The sequence below is a fragment of the Oreochromis niloticus genome, linkage group LG3 (genome assembly GCF_001858045.2).
Source record: "Oreochromis niloticus isolate F11D_XX linkage group LG3, O_niloticus_UMD_NMBU, whole genome shotgun sequence".
NCBI lineage: Eukaryota > Metazoa > Chordata > Actinopteri > Cichliformes > Cichlidae > Oreochromis > Oreochromis niloticus.
In genome coordinates, this window is record NC_031967.2 from 164,744 (window position 1) to 179,216 (window position 14,473).

The 14,473-nt window shown below is 41.7% G+C and overlaps 1 protein-coding gene across 3 annotated transcripts in view; it reads left to right on the top strand.

The window, feature by feature from the left end:
• Positions 1-4,081: 4,081 nt before the first annotated feature.
• Positions 4,082-14,473, top strand: part of rap1gds1 (RAP1, GTP-GDP dissociation stimulator 1) — a 35,344-nt gene continuing 24,952 nt past the window's right edge. For 2 of the 3 annotated variants that reach the window (XM_005465283.4, XM_025899809.1), the window contains exons 1-2: positions 4,084-4,441; positions 10,948-11,055. In XM_005465283.4, the coding sequence (XP_005465340.1) occupies positions 4,438-4,441; positions 10,948-11,055 (112 nt within the window). In that variant the 5' untranslated portion in view covers positions 4,084-4,437. Of the gene's footprint in view, positions 4,442-10,947; positions 11,056-14,473 lie in introns of all 3 variants that reach the window. The other variant, XM_005465282.4, reaches the window with a different exon arrangement.

Sequence of the window (14,473 nt, forward strand, 5' to 3'; positions counted from 1 at the left end):
AAAAGTATCATGTCTATTTGTTTAACATTAATTTAATGTAATAAACTTTCCTTATTTAAACATGTACCATGGTGTGGTCTCTCTTTGCTTGTGACTACTTGATGTTGGTAAATACGATAGATAAAAAATACATATAATAATGTACAACACATTATGGAGTATGCTTCTGCTGTGAGGTCCTGCCTCCATGTACTTGACAGTGCCAGCAGTGATCACACAAGTACTTCAGACAGCAGTGATCACAAGAGTAATCCCAGACTTGGTAATCCAGACAGTGCCAGCAGTGATCACACAGCAACCTCTACAGAAATCACAGCAGAAAACACAAAAAATGGGGGATTGGTCGTTGTGAATAAAGCAATGGTTAACCAATTTAATATAAACTAGAATTGCAAAAATACAGATTTTTGGTGGAAAACTGTCTGGAAGAACTTGTTATGTGGGTTGTAAAAACATCAGGTCATCAGTCAGGACTGTTTCCGCCATCACCAACCGGCTTACAACCCAAATCTGTGCTGAAATCATGGATGAATTTTATAAAAATCCCCTTAGAGAAGTTCAAAAACTTCCACAAGGTGATTTTCAAAGCCCTCTGTAAAAGGTGGAAACATGCAAAGAATTTATGGCATTGGATTGTCCAGACCACAACATCACAATTGTTAACATTTTCATAGACGAGGCAGCCAAACTATCTAAAAAAACCAAGTCGCATACGTTGTTTTTTTGCATTTGTAGGCCGAATGTTCACCAGGAAATGAAATAAGGTTTCTGTAATGTAGGGAAATCCTGATATAGACTCAAAATATTTTTATAAAACTAATTAGAGACTTTAAATTGGCTAGTTTTAAATCATAATGACTCTTTAATCGATCGAGTCATTTCTGAAAACCTTGACGGGTCGCAGCAGATGGCCCCGCCCCTCCCTGAGCCTGGTTCTGCTGAAGGTTTCTTCCTATTAAAAGGGAGTTTTTCCTTCCCACTGTCGCCTAGAGCTTGCTCAGAGGGGTTTGTCTGTTGGGTTTTCTTTTTAATACTGTAAGGTAACAAACTCACAGTAATACACTGTAAAGTTGTTACCTTACAGTATGAAGCGCCTTAAAAAGACCATCATGTCATTTCCTTTGGCGCGATACAGACTGAAGTGAATTGAACTACCAACATAACTAATTCAGCACTTCAAGTTAAAATCAATAAAAATGTAAAATTTTACGCCCTGATTTCTGTTCATTTTTATTGCTTGTGAGTTGAATATGTGTTATTTGAATATGTGCTATTTAACCTACTTCCTGTTTCCTGCAAATGTGTAACCTATTTTGAAATCTTTAAACACGCTGAACATGGCAGCATACATACAGTACATACACACATTTAATAAAGGAGAATGTGACAGTTTTATTTCTTATCTTATTTCAAAACACACATTGATTTATGTGTTAATGTTTTTGTTTTTTTTAGAAAGAGACCAGTGTAAAGAAAAGGGGAGAGGGTGATTGACAGCAGAGAAATAAGAATAAATGAGATCTTCAAAGTCAAAGACATGCAAGTGAAAATAAAATTGTATTTTATCCCAATGATCTTGTGTGATTAACTGTTTATTTTTTTTTTATTTATTTATTTATTTTGTCTGTCCCATTTGGTTCTTTAGCCGTCAGAATTGTTGTCTGAAGACCAACAAGGATACCAAATGGATTTATTCTGCCAAATGGATCATCATGGCATTGCCGTATGTGATTAACTGTTTAAAAGAATTGTGATTTAAATCATAATTCATCTCCCAGCCCTGTTATTAATTACTACTATAGGATTATTCCAATCATACTCCTCACTTCTAGTATGACAACAGTAAACTGTGGAGGAAAGTCTGTGTCTCAAAGAATCTGTCCGCAGTCTGGTGACTGCGTCTTTGTGTTTTTGGATTGTTAAAATGTTTCGTTTCAATTTGTTTCTGGTTACATTTTGGTGATTTCTAGTTCTTAGGTTTTGTTCCTGTGCCTCCCATGTTTAGTGTGTCATGTCTCCAGCGTAGGTTTCGTTCTGTCTTCATGTTTATTCATCTGTTTCTCAGTCGCATCTCTTGCTCCCTCTGCTCCTCATGTCACAGTGTCAAGTCTGTGTCTTTGAATGTCTCTCGGTTGCTGCGAGGACCTGTGGACACAGGTGTTCTGAAGCTCCGCCTTAAATTTATATTAGTCATGAAATTAGATGCATAGGTTCTAAGTAACCGTTTAAACAGCAGCATACGTTGCGTCAGAAAATCCTTGGCTCTTTCAAACGCTCCCTGAAAGGGTCAGGGAATGTTAAGGGTTGCTCCGGAGGCTCCAGGAGACGCTGAAACTGCAGTGGAGAGGATGGAGCAGGAGAGGTAGGCAGAAGGTGGAGGGGGCAGAGCCACAGAAATAGTGGAGGTGGAGGGTGCAGCAGCAACTCCAGGAGTGGAATTAGAAAATGAGGAAAAAGCTTGGCTTTGTCCAAAACACAAATGAAACATTCCAATTATTTCCACTACCTTTTGGAGAGGAAATTCCTGGTTCCTGTATGCATGATTAAAGTGAGTCAGAGCTAACTACAACAGCATTTTTGGTGCAGATGCTCATAAACTGTGCTGGGAGAAAAACGTTTTTAAATGGCGAGTAATTTCAAGTGCAAAGTTTCTCAGCACGGTGTCACGGTGGTTTGCACTGTTGCCGCACAGCAAGAAGGTCCTGAGTCCAGTTCTAGTGATGTGTCGGTCGCGAACGAATCTTTGAAGTGAACGACGCGAGCCGGCTCCTTATTGGGAGCCGTGGGTTGTTCGTTTTTTTTCTTTCTCTCACCCTCTCTCGCACTTTTTTTCCGCTTCACTCCGCACGCGAGCCTTGTGCTTTGCTGGGCAGAGGGGGGAGGGGCGGCAGTAGCACAGGAACAGAGCCGGAGGGAGAGAGAGAGAGAGAGAGAGCCAGGGACAACAACGTCACATTAGAAAGGTATAGTAATCATCCACAACTGTTTTCAGTTGGATGATAAAGGATTCAGAAAGTTTATTCATGCAGGTCCATATGACAGAGAATGTGCATCTACTTTTTGTTTTCATATTTTAATGTATATTTAATTGTGTTGTGGTTTACAGTGTTTTGTGCTGTTTCACTTTAAATTTGTTTAAAAGGAAAAAGCTGAAAATTTAAATAGTTAAAAGTTGAAATGTGAATAGTTTTTGTATTATTTGATTTATTTATTACATTTTATGTGGAGTGAATAAATAAAAGTATATTTACGGTGGCCTCTAGAGACAAAGCACAAAAACTCCAAAACACGTACAAAAGACAACAGAAGTGCTGCAGGATGCTCGGCGCAGTGTGGAGCTTTTGTTACCTAGTGGCTACACAAGCCAGGAAGTATTAATGACCGGATTTGGTGTGTGGTAGTAGCAGGTAAATGAACATTGTTTTTAATTATTTGAATATATGAATGCTTGTGTATAAATACACAAACAACATACATATGCTTTCATTTGTGTAATTTAAGTGATCTCGTATGGGCAGAAATCGCCACCGCATATATTTATATATAAACATATATAAATAAAACCACTTTTTTTACATTAGTAATTCATTTCGTGCATAATTTTATATTATTGTAATAATAAATTAATTAAAGCAACAAAACAACCTGAAGAGAGCCGGAAATCCCATCACTAGTATCAAAATACTTTCTGACTTTGAGTACATTTTAGAGCCTGTACTTTTTAAATTTCACTCGTGTAAAGTACTCGGTACTTAAACTTTTACTTTTAATCTTTAAACATGTATCTGTAGTACTTGTTAAGTAAAAAAAAAAACACAAGGTCTGTACTTTTGCCACTGCTGCGGCTCAAACTTTGAGTATTGTTTTCCTCATTTTCAGTCATGAAATCTCTTACATTAGGCTGCAATACACAATACTGCAATATCATTATAGAAAATAAATGTAGTCCGTATGTGCACCGTTCTAAAAGAGAGCGAGAGAGAAAATAAGGATACTTTAGTAAGGAAACGAAAAGGATGTGCGCTCTTTTCTGCGTCATTTTCCGTTTTCGGGTAGCGATGACGACTGCTGGCGACAGCTCTCAAAGCGCTGCCAAATGTTTTAAGCTGAAGGTGAAGACCGGAAGCCGCAGTTTGAAGCGCGCCCGGCTAACTTGACAGTGGCATGTCAAAACCAGTCGTTCATACGAGACCCAGCCTACACGTCGTAACTGTGAAAGTGGATGTGAGAGGAAGTCACATCCATTAGCCTGACCTACCAGCCCTGTGGCTGTGGTTGCTATTTAAAGTGGCTAACAAGCTAGCTAACCTATACCCGCTAACTTCACGATTTTGAGGCAGTTTACAGACGAACGGTGTGGCGAACGGCGGCGCTAGTACTACTCTGTTTACGGAGCTGAACACGCCAATTTCTCTTCCACAGAAACGTCCTGCCACAATGGGTGAGTACACTGCTAGCTAGCCAACTCCCTCTGTGCCGGGTTTGCTAACCAGCAGGGCTTTCGCCATTCAGTCGGGGCATCATCAGATGCTTATTATGAAAACGGCCGCAACATGCGACGTATGTATGACGGCGGGCGTTGTGTGTCGGCGTTACAGCCACTGCGTTTACTGATCTGCTTCCACCGTGTCTGTTTAACGCTGTTTTTAATGAAAAGCTGACTGTAGCTGGATCGTGTGCGCGTGTCTGTCCAGTGCTCGGGTGGGTGGGTGGGGTAGCGGCATCCACTGTCCGCGCTTTCCTTTGTAACAACGCTATAGCTGGACAAGTGTTGGGTTTTATCACCGCTTTCCCGCAGCGTAGCTGGGACTTGAAAGCAGTCGAAGGAGCCCCTGGTTGAATGAATGTGCATCCTCCGAAATGGCAGTGCGCTGCTGCTGATGGAGCTCATGGCACTCTTCCATATCCACAGCTGTTATGCAATACGATCCAGCAGCCCACTTTGTGCTGCTGGATATATTGCACTGCTCTCTGTGACGTTATTGTTTCTGCATCTTGTTTGTGCACAGACTGAGCACAGAGCTCATGTACCACTACATCTTTGTAGGTTTGTGTATGAGCTGGCCTTAAAGCATGCTGTAGATTCACTGTGTGTCACTGCTTACCTGTCAGGCTTCAAATGCAGCACTCCTGTGAAGAAGAGGCGTCAATGATTGACAGCAAAATACTCCACCAACTGTATATTTGGCATCATGTCTGCATCCATCATGTCTGTTCACACCATTTGTGTGGGTTGTGCAGTGCATTAGCAGCTGACAGCCAGATCACTGCATCAGCACCTGTGATAGGCCTACTTTAGTTTTTAAAGAACTGGGTTTGTGTGCACAACACTTAAAGCTGTCCATAGTCACTACTACACGAACTAATGAGGAACATCTTATAATCTATTTTAGATATTAATCCAAACAACAAGTGGTTTGTTGTTGCATGTGATTCAGTTTGCGTGATCAGCTGATTGATGACTTGTAGTGCTGGTAATAGTTGGGGCTGGGTCAGGTGACCCTGAGTCCTCCCTTAGTTAGGTGTGGCTGCTGGGGGCTTTTCCACGATGTGCTGAGTTTCCTCTTTCCTCACCTTTTCTTTACTCTTGTTGATTAAACGCTGACGGGTGTAATAATTAGTTGTTACTAATCTCTGGTTCTCTGCCACAGCGTGTCTTTTGTCCTGTTCCTGTTCTTTCACCCCTAACTGGTCCCAACAATAAGCCACTCCAGGTTTCTTCCTGTTAAAAGGGAGTTTTTCCTTCCCACTGTCACCATATGCTTGCTCATAGTGGGTGTGTGATTGTTGGGGTTTTCTCTGTATTATTGTAGGGTCCTTACCTTACAATAAAAGTGCCTTGAGAAGACTGTTGTTGTGATTTGGTGCTTGATAAATAAAATTGAACTGAATAAAATAAAAAGAAGAAAAATGAATGAAATGAGATCATTAAACATTTTGGACAAAGGAAGGAGGCTGATGATGGAGAGGTCAGTACGTGACCAGATCTTCAGGGATGTTGACAGTGTTTCTGCTGTCACACCTTCCTGTCACAACACCTGCTTGTCTTATACCTCCATCCCACTCTAAGCTCTTACTCTGCCATTGTTCTCCTGACATATTGCTCTCTCTGCCGCAGCAATACTGGATTATAGACCTGATACTGATGTTAATATTTAGTAGTTCAAGCTATCTGATAATCATATGTCAGAATGTGACATTTTGAAAATGATATTACCTCAGGCAGAGGCAGATGAGGGAGCAAAAAGAAGAATTACTAGAATTAAAACCTAATTGAGAAACATGGCAGTTGAATTAGTTTTGTATTTCTACTGCTTGTATTGGTGCACTCTACAGGTGAGGAGCAAAAATGGAATAATGTGGTAAAAATCTGACTTTCAAACTGTAAATATTTCTAACCTAATGTCATAAGAACGCTGCATGGTCTCCATCTGTAGACTTCCACTGGAAACAACATGTGTCGGGGAGTCTGGTCATCCAGTCAATGACTGGTTCTAACTGAGCTCCAGCATGACAAACACTTAACCACACAGCCTTGTGCTGTTAATCCACTTTCATTATAAACATATGTAAAATGAACTTGGGGACAACATGTACACTTAAATCAGTTACTTTGTTCACTCATGAATGGGGCCCCTTTTGCATTGTTCTTATGCAATGCTATGTTTAGTTGATTCATGTAACACAGTGGTTCTCAAACTTTTCACAGTGAGTGTCACCTCATTAAATCTATGGCTCTTGAAGTACCAACCTTATGACTGACATTAAAGTACAGTAGTGTGGGCCTATTTAACACCACATACAGTTTACACAGACAGTTTTATTACTTATATGAATGTTATTCATTAGGGCTGGGCCATATTATACCGTTCATGGTAATACCGGTACAATGTTAGGCAACGATAAGAAAATAAAATATCGCAATAGAATATGGGAAAGCATGGCCGCAACGGAGAATAAGAAGGGGGAAAGCGGATCGTTGAGTGAAACGGATGAACCAGAATTAGTTTGTAAAAATGGTGCAACTTCAGTGATGTGGAACTGGTTTGGTGTTTGTCCGTCAGATACACAACAAAGCACATTTTTTTTGTACAACATGCAAGCGGGCCATCATTATTACCATATTTGTCGGACTAAGGTGCTCGTAAATCTGGGAGTAATCTGGGTCCTAAACTCCGTCCCCTTCATGTCCCAAAGTCAAACGAACACTGCAGCATCACTGAGAGTTACAAACTGTCTAAATTCTTTCATCTGTAATAAAACGATCAGCGTGGCTGTTTTACCAGGTGTAACTATGAAGTTTAACATCCATGAAAACAGAATTTATTACATTTAACGGAGTTAGAAGTTAGCGGAAGTTAGCTCGCTAGTTTCGCTAGTTACCTAAACATGATATAGCGGTCGTGTCCAAATTCATGGGCTGCATCCTCCTGAGGACCCGGCCTTCACGGTCTACGTGGGCCGGGTCCTCAGAAGGTCGGGTAGGCCGGAAGTAAACGGCTGTGGAATTGGACGGTCTAGCCTTCTGGTTAGCGTCACCGCTGTCTCGGTGGAGTTTAATAAACTCAGCCGTCTGCTCCTTGCTATCTGAAATATAACAGGACACTGGCGTAAACTCTCGACCATCTCACACTTCTGTTTAATCGGTTTTCTGTTGGACGTTTATTCAGCTGTGTGAAAACCACCCGGGGGATTAATAAAGTTTTATTTTATCTAATCTAATCACTTTAATCTCAGCCAAACCGATTTACTCACGAACAAATAAAACACTGAAAAAAGCCAAACAATATCATTTTTAGGTTGTCTAAGTGACTTATATATTACGTTTAACCTGAGTAGCGAAAGTCGGCGGTGATCTGAAAATGATGTGCCGGGAGTTGTGCCGTTCTCGGCGGCTTCAGTGACCCTCGAGCTCCCGGTTAGCTATCGAGCTGGTGGGTAACAGACGTCTCCGAAAACGTCGAAGCACTTTTGCAAATATGCAATACCTTGATAAACCGAGCAGATATTTGAAGTTTACACAGCTACATTCTCGCCTGAAATATGTTAAAAGTTTATTTTGTGACCCAGAAAGATTAATAAGAGTAATTTTAAAACTTAGTAGCGGCCGCCATTGCCGGAAACTGGAGTTTGGCTGGGCCGCGCTATGAATTCTGGGATATGGTGGGCCACGAAGGACACACCCGACCCATCCTTCAAATTCGGGGAAAAGGAGGACGCATTTGTCGGCTGCATTCGGAGGAGTCTACGAATTTGGACAGCCTTCGGTGCGCCGCTGTGACGTAATCGGTCTACAAATGCGTCCTCAGGAGGATGCAGCCCATGAATTTGGACACGACCAGCATGTTCTGACAGAGATTTCTGAAACATTCAAACATACAGCTCTGCTATCACTTCCAACATAAATGAAGACATAAAACTAAACAGCAGTGACGTTTGTAGGGTTACTGAAGTTGGGCTAGCTGCTATATAATGATGTGCTACGTGATCGCTAGCGACACAGCTATGTTAGCATAACATAAACACTGAAGCTGGAGGATAAAACTTTTTTCCACTCAATAAAAGTTAACGTGAGGGTTCCCGATGGTTCGGGACAAATGTAATCGCATGGCAGGATGCTGTAAACGGACCAAACTTCAGTCAGGAGAACAACTGAGATAATCCATCCACAATACCAGGTTAGTCATTAATATACTGCTGCATGGGCTGGGCTGTAGGTACATGTAAGGGTTTAAAAACTGAGCTTTAAAATGAACAGTGATGATAAAAACTGAGAGAGGCCGACAGGGATCACTGACTGTTTTTAGGGGCTTTTTGAGATTAAATAGAACAAGATGCAAAACATGTTAAAAACACAAAAGCCTTATTAAACGTAGTGTAGTTTAATAATAATGGATTGCATTTATATAGTGCTTTTCGAGACCTTCAAAGCGCTTTACAATTCCACTATTCATTCACTCTCACATTCACACACTGGTGGAGGCAAGCTACAGTTGTAGCCACAGCTGCCCTGGGGCAGACTGACAGAGGCGAGGCTGCCATATCGCGCCATCGGCCCCTCTGGTCATCACCAGTAGGCGGTAGGTGAAGTGTCTTGCCCAAGGACACAACGACCAAGACAGACAGAGCTGGGGATTGAACCGGCAACCTACCGGTTACAAGATGAGCTTCCCAACCCCCTGAACCACGTTCGCCCCTAAAATTATTATTAGTTTATTCATACGTCATCACTTACTGACCGCATATCCCACCTGTTGTGAATGTTTTAATGCAGTACAGTTCTTATTATTATCACTCATCCTGTTTATGACAGTTAAAATGAATAATAGAGCAGGGCGATATGGCCAAAATATTTATCACGATATACATTTGAAAATTTGCGATAACGATATAACTGACGATATAATTGATGCGAGACAAAATACAACTCCACAACTTTACTAGCGCCAAAAAAACCCCATCCATTTATTTTCACTTAAACAAGCAGCTGTTTTTAATGTGCATTAAAGCTATATAAACATTTAACAGTGCAAATGCAAATTCCTTGCTGAAAGTTTAACCAAAAGGCATTTCCAGTAGAAATGGGCTGACATATCCTGAGCATAACCATGTATAATATCCACTACAGTTAAAAAGAGGTGCTTTGCAACATTAAACTGCAGTGTGCCAAATAAAATAAGTCAAATACGTATTTTTTGTACCATAAGGTGCACGGGATTATAAGGCACAAGAAACAAAGCAGTCAGATAAATCAAACTTTATTCAACTCATTCTTCTTGCTTCCTCCACTTCTGTACCATTGATTCATTAATGCTGTATTCTATCACAGCTGCTCTATTCCCATGTTGTTGCAGTATATTAATGATTAACCTCGTATTGTGGATGGATTATCTCAGTTGTTCTCCTGACTGAAGTTTGGTCCGTTTACAGCATCCTGCCATGCGATCGCATTTGTCCCTAACCATCGGGAACCCTCACGTTAACTTTTATCGAGTGGGAAAAAGTTAGCGTTCATCCTCCAGCTTCACTGTGTTTATGCTATGCTAACACAGCTGTGTCGCTAGCGATCATGTAGCTCATCATTATATAGCAGCTAGCCCAACTTCAGTAACCCTACAAACGTCACTGCTGTTTAGTTTCCTGTCTTCATTTATGTTGGAAGTGATAGCAGAGCTGTACGTTTGAATCTTTCAGTCTGAACATGCTATATTATTTAATCTGGAGACTTCCCACATACCACCAGTAGCACGCGTACCACAGTTGAATGACTGATATAACATATATATGAGTTATTGTTGCTTTAACGTGTCAGGCCAAATGACAGGTGGGACTGTGAGGCTGCTTCTTCAGAGTAGACATGACTTTGGTTTTAGTTCTACATCAGTACGTTTTGAACTCTCGCCACATTTTTTTCTGTGACCTTTTTGGTTGCATCATATGACATAATCATCAGTACACCACACAGATGATCTTGATGTTATTGGAAATATTCTACCTCGTTAAGCTGTGTGGTTATACATCAGTAACTCCCAGTCTCTTTCTGCCACTGAGAAGTGCAGTTGAATAATTTAACAGTGGTGTTAGATTAGTACTCGATAATGGCAGCACCGGAAAGTGTTAGTATTTCGTTGTATTTATGGATTGTTTACAAACTTAAGCCAACTGGTGTACTGTCCAGAGCAGTGGTGAGGTGGAGTTACTGTAGATCCCAGAGACAGATACGTTGCAGACATAATTTGATAGAAACCAGTGTAAAATTAAAAAAGCAGTATCATGTGTGTGGTGTGGCTGCGGCTGCCGCACAGAGACGTGCAGTCAGCAGGTACAATCACTACTTTAACATTCGGCCTTTGAAGCTAATAAACATCATTTCAAAGCTTTTTCCCACAATTCCACAGTCTAAGTCTGCCCGTCAGACTCTTGGTGATGAAATGTTTCTGTTTCCAGACAACCTGAGTGACGCTCTGGAGAAACTGAAGATCGCGTCAACAGACAGCGCGACTGACAGTGTGGAGAGCTGTTTGGACTGCCTGCTGAAAGCCCTCGCCAACAACAGTGAGTACATGCGTGTAACCTCCATGTGCGTCTGTCAGTGCGCCTCCTTTGTGTCAGAACTACAACTCAGAATCAGCATATTTAGACTTTAGCTCATAAATCAGTGTATTTACAAATGAACTGTACTTAACCCGTCCTCGGTTTTTAGTCTTCTGCATGTTGCGTCCTCGCAGAATGATCAGTTTTTAAATGTGCTCTGAATAAATGAATTGATTGGTTGAGTTACAATACACACAGTTTCATATATGGACCACTATAAAGACTGCAGGTTAAATAACCTTACCGTAAATATGAGAAATCTAAATAGTCATAGGTTTGGGTTCCTAAACAATGGTGCCTGTGTCCACACCTACTGGTGACCGGGTGTGGGTGTGGCAGTTGCCAGGACAGCGGTACGTGTCTTATTGCATAGTGCCATGTGTGGAGGGGGGGTGATGGCTTGATTTATAGGAGTTGCATCCTTAGTTCCACTGAAAATAACTCTTAACATTTCTGCATACTGAGACATTTTGGACAATTTCAAGGTCCCAACTTTGTGGGAACAGTTTGGGGATGGCCTCTTCCTGTTCCCACACGACTGCTCATCGCTGCACAAAGCAGGGTCACGGATGAGTGCGTGGAACAACAGAGTCCTGAGCTCAACCCAGGAGAACACCTTTGGGATGAATTGGAGCGAAGAGTGTGAGACGCGCTTTGTTGTCCAACATCAGGCTCTGACCTCACAAATGCACTTGTTCCCACATCTCCAGTCCTAAAGCCGGTGCCGCTCCGTCCTGATGGACGTGTTATAGCTGCAAACATCGTATTAAACCTGTGGATTAAGAAAGGCTCATATGTGTGTGAAGGCAGACAAGCAAACACTTATGGCAGTTTATTTTATACTTATTTGTATGTATACCCTTTAAATTTGTTCAGGGATTCTATCATTAGGACAGAACCATAACATGAGCCTTTCATTAAAGTGCTGATGTAGATGCTTGGAGCAGGTGAAATAGAGGCTGAGCCCAACAAGACAAAGTGATGCTGGCACTCGGGGTTATTGCTGACTCGTGCTTCTGAACAGGAAGCATAGAGCGATTATGTCACTGCTCTGCTAATGTTCTTAGAAAATGCAGAATAGAGATTTGAACCCAACAGTGTGTGCGTGTGTTTTCCTGACAGGAGTATGTTTCAGGGGATTAACAAAGCGAGTGAGACGAGGCTCTGGCACTGTGCTTACAACTACTGGTTAGGGCCGCAGCCATCGCTCATGTCAGTGATCTGAGTATCGATTATTCTGACGAGGAATTGATTATTCACATAAGAAGTACTATTGTCTTATTAATGAGCAACAGTAAATATTCAAAAGAGAAAAACAGCAGGTCTTTCAGAATGAACCACTCATTGATCTCCAGTTTAGAAACTGCAGAGTTTAAAAGCAGACAGCGTCTGTGGAACAGAAAAACTAAACCCTCGTACGTATGAGGGTTGGACGATATGTAAAAATAGTCCAACAGACAGTCGTCAGTCCAATAATCGACGATGGGCGATACATTCATGCATGCGCAGACTTTTTGATGGGCGGAGGAATGTAATCGTGCACGGGCTGAAGTCCCAACATGGACGAACTAATTTCCCCCCAAAATTAGGGCTGTCAGCGTTAACGCCGTCATCACGATTAAAAGATGTTAACGCGCTCATATGTGTGTGACGGCAGACAAACTGCCAGAGATGCATTGACAGTCTCATTTCAGGGATTTAGACTCAGATGGGTTCATTGTTAATCGCGTTAGTCGTGATGACAGCGCGTTAGCGCTCACAGCACTAAAAAATATAAAGTTGCCCATTTGAGATGAACGAGATAGAGCGAGCAAAGTACTCAAACCCGACTAACCTGCACGAGCATGCACGTGTGCACCATCCCGCTGAGTATGCAGCTATCAGCAGCTTCTGCAGCTCCATCAACGGGCGTTTGGCGCACTCTGACGAGGGCATTTGCTCGCAGATGAAAGAGGGTGCTGTTAAAACAGCGTTATTATTTTTCTGTTGACTGCTTCTGTTAGCTCCATCATTATTAGCAAACTTACTCATGGCCCCTGTAAAAACGATGGCCGATGGCTCGGCCTCTCGTCAGTTTAAAGCTGCTCTGCAGCAGTGGAGGCTGATCAGCCGTGAAAGCTGCTGCTAACTCCTACAGGTGTTACTTCCAGCCCCCTCTGTCTGCATAGAGCAGTGTTGGACACACTGTGGTCCCAGACCCTCGTCAGCATCAGCTGAACAGTGCTGTACTGCAGAGAGTAGAGTGATGTGAGGAAAAGGGGATTAACGATGGACAGAGACAGACCATCATAACACTTATAAATGCAGCTCTGTGCTACAGAGAGACTGCAAACAAAGTCAGGGTGTCAGTCAGTCCAGGTTCCTTCAGCACTGAGAAAAACTGTGACAGGAAGAGGTCTGGAAAATAAATAAAGACTTTCCCAGTGGACCTGTCCTCTTCTGTACTGGGCTCACTGGTCTGCCAGTGCAGACAATCTGTCCAAAGGTTTATTTCAAAAACTTTCATCATGCTTTGTCATTATTCTTAAATGCTTCTGTTTCTTGTAGTAGCTGCTGTTGATTCAATTAATATTATTGTTGCTGTTTTCTTGATGTCTGATGTTTGACTTGACACATCATGTGTTACGTCCTGTCTGCTTCATTTGGTTCAAACGCTGCGATGCTGTTAACCACAGGACAACCGTGGAGAGCTGCTGGAGCTGTAAAGGACTCCAACATGTTTTTACAAAGAATTTGCCAAATGTTAAAGTCGTTATATCCACTGAACGTCAGTGACTGAGTGCTACTAGCTGCTACCATGATGTCAGCTGTGTGTTATCACCTGAGCTCTGTTACACCTGCTGTCTCGGTGTTTTGAAACATGTCCCTGATAATTCTTTGTTTCTGGAAGTTTCTGTTCAGCTGCTGCAAACATCAGCGTCCGACACAACAAAAGAACCATAATGGAACATTTCCTGTTCATCGTTTTGCACAATAACTCACAATAATCCCTCTTTTGATGCTGCACAGGAATCCGTTTTCTGTTAAGATGGTAAATAATTGTTCATTGGACAGAAAGATGTCTTTCCTTTAGTTCCACATGCATGAGTCAGTGCAGGATGTTTGGAAGCAAACTAATCATCTGGTTGTCAAATACAACAGTATTCAGACCCTTTCCAAAAAATTAGAACTCTTATTTTTTGAAATCCTGTTTTCGTGGGTTTTATGAGCTAGAAGCCCAAATTATGTACAAATAAACAACTAAGTACTTGAAATTGTTGAAGCTGTGGGCCCTGAATCTATGATCTATGAAAGTTTAACGTTTTGAGTGGAATTATGGAAATAAGTAAAGTTTTCCATGATATTCTAATTTTTTGGCAAGGCTCTGTAATTTAGCAGT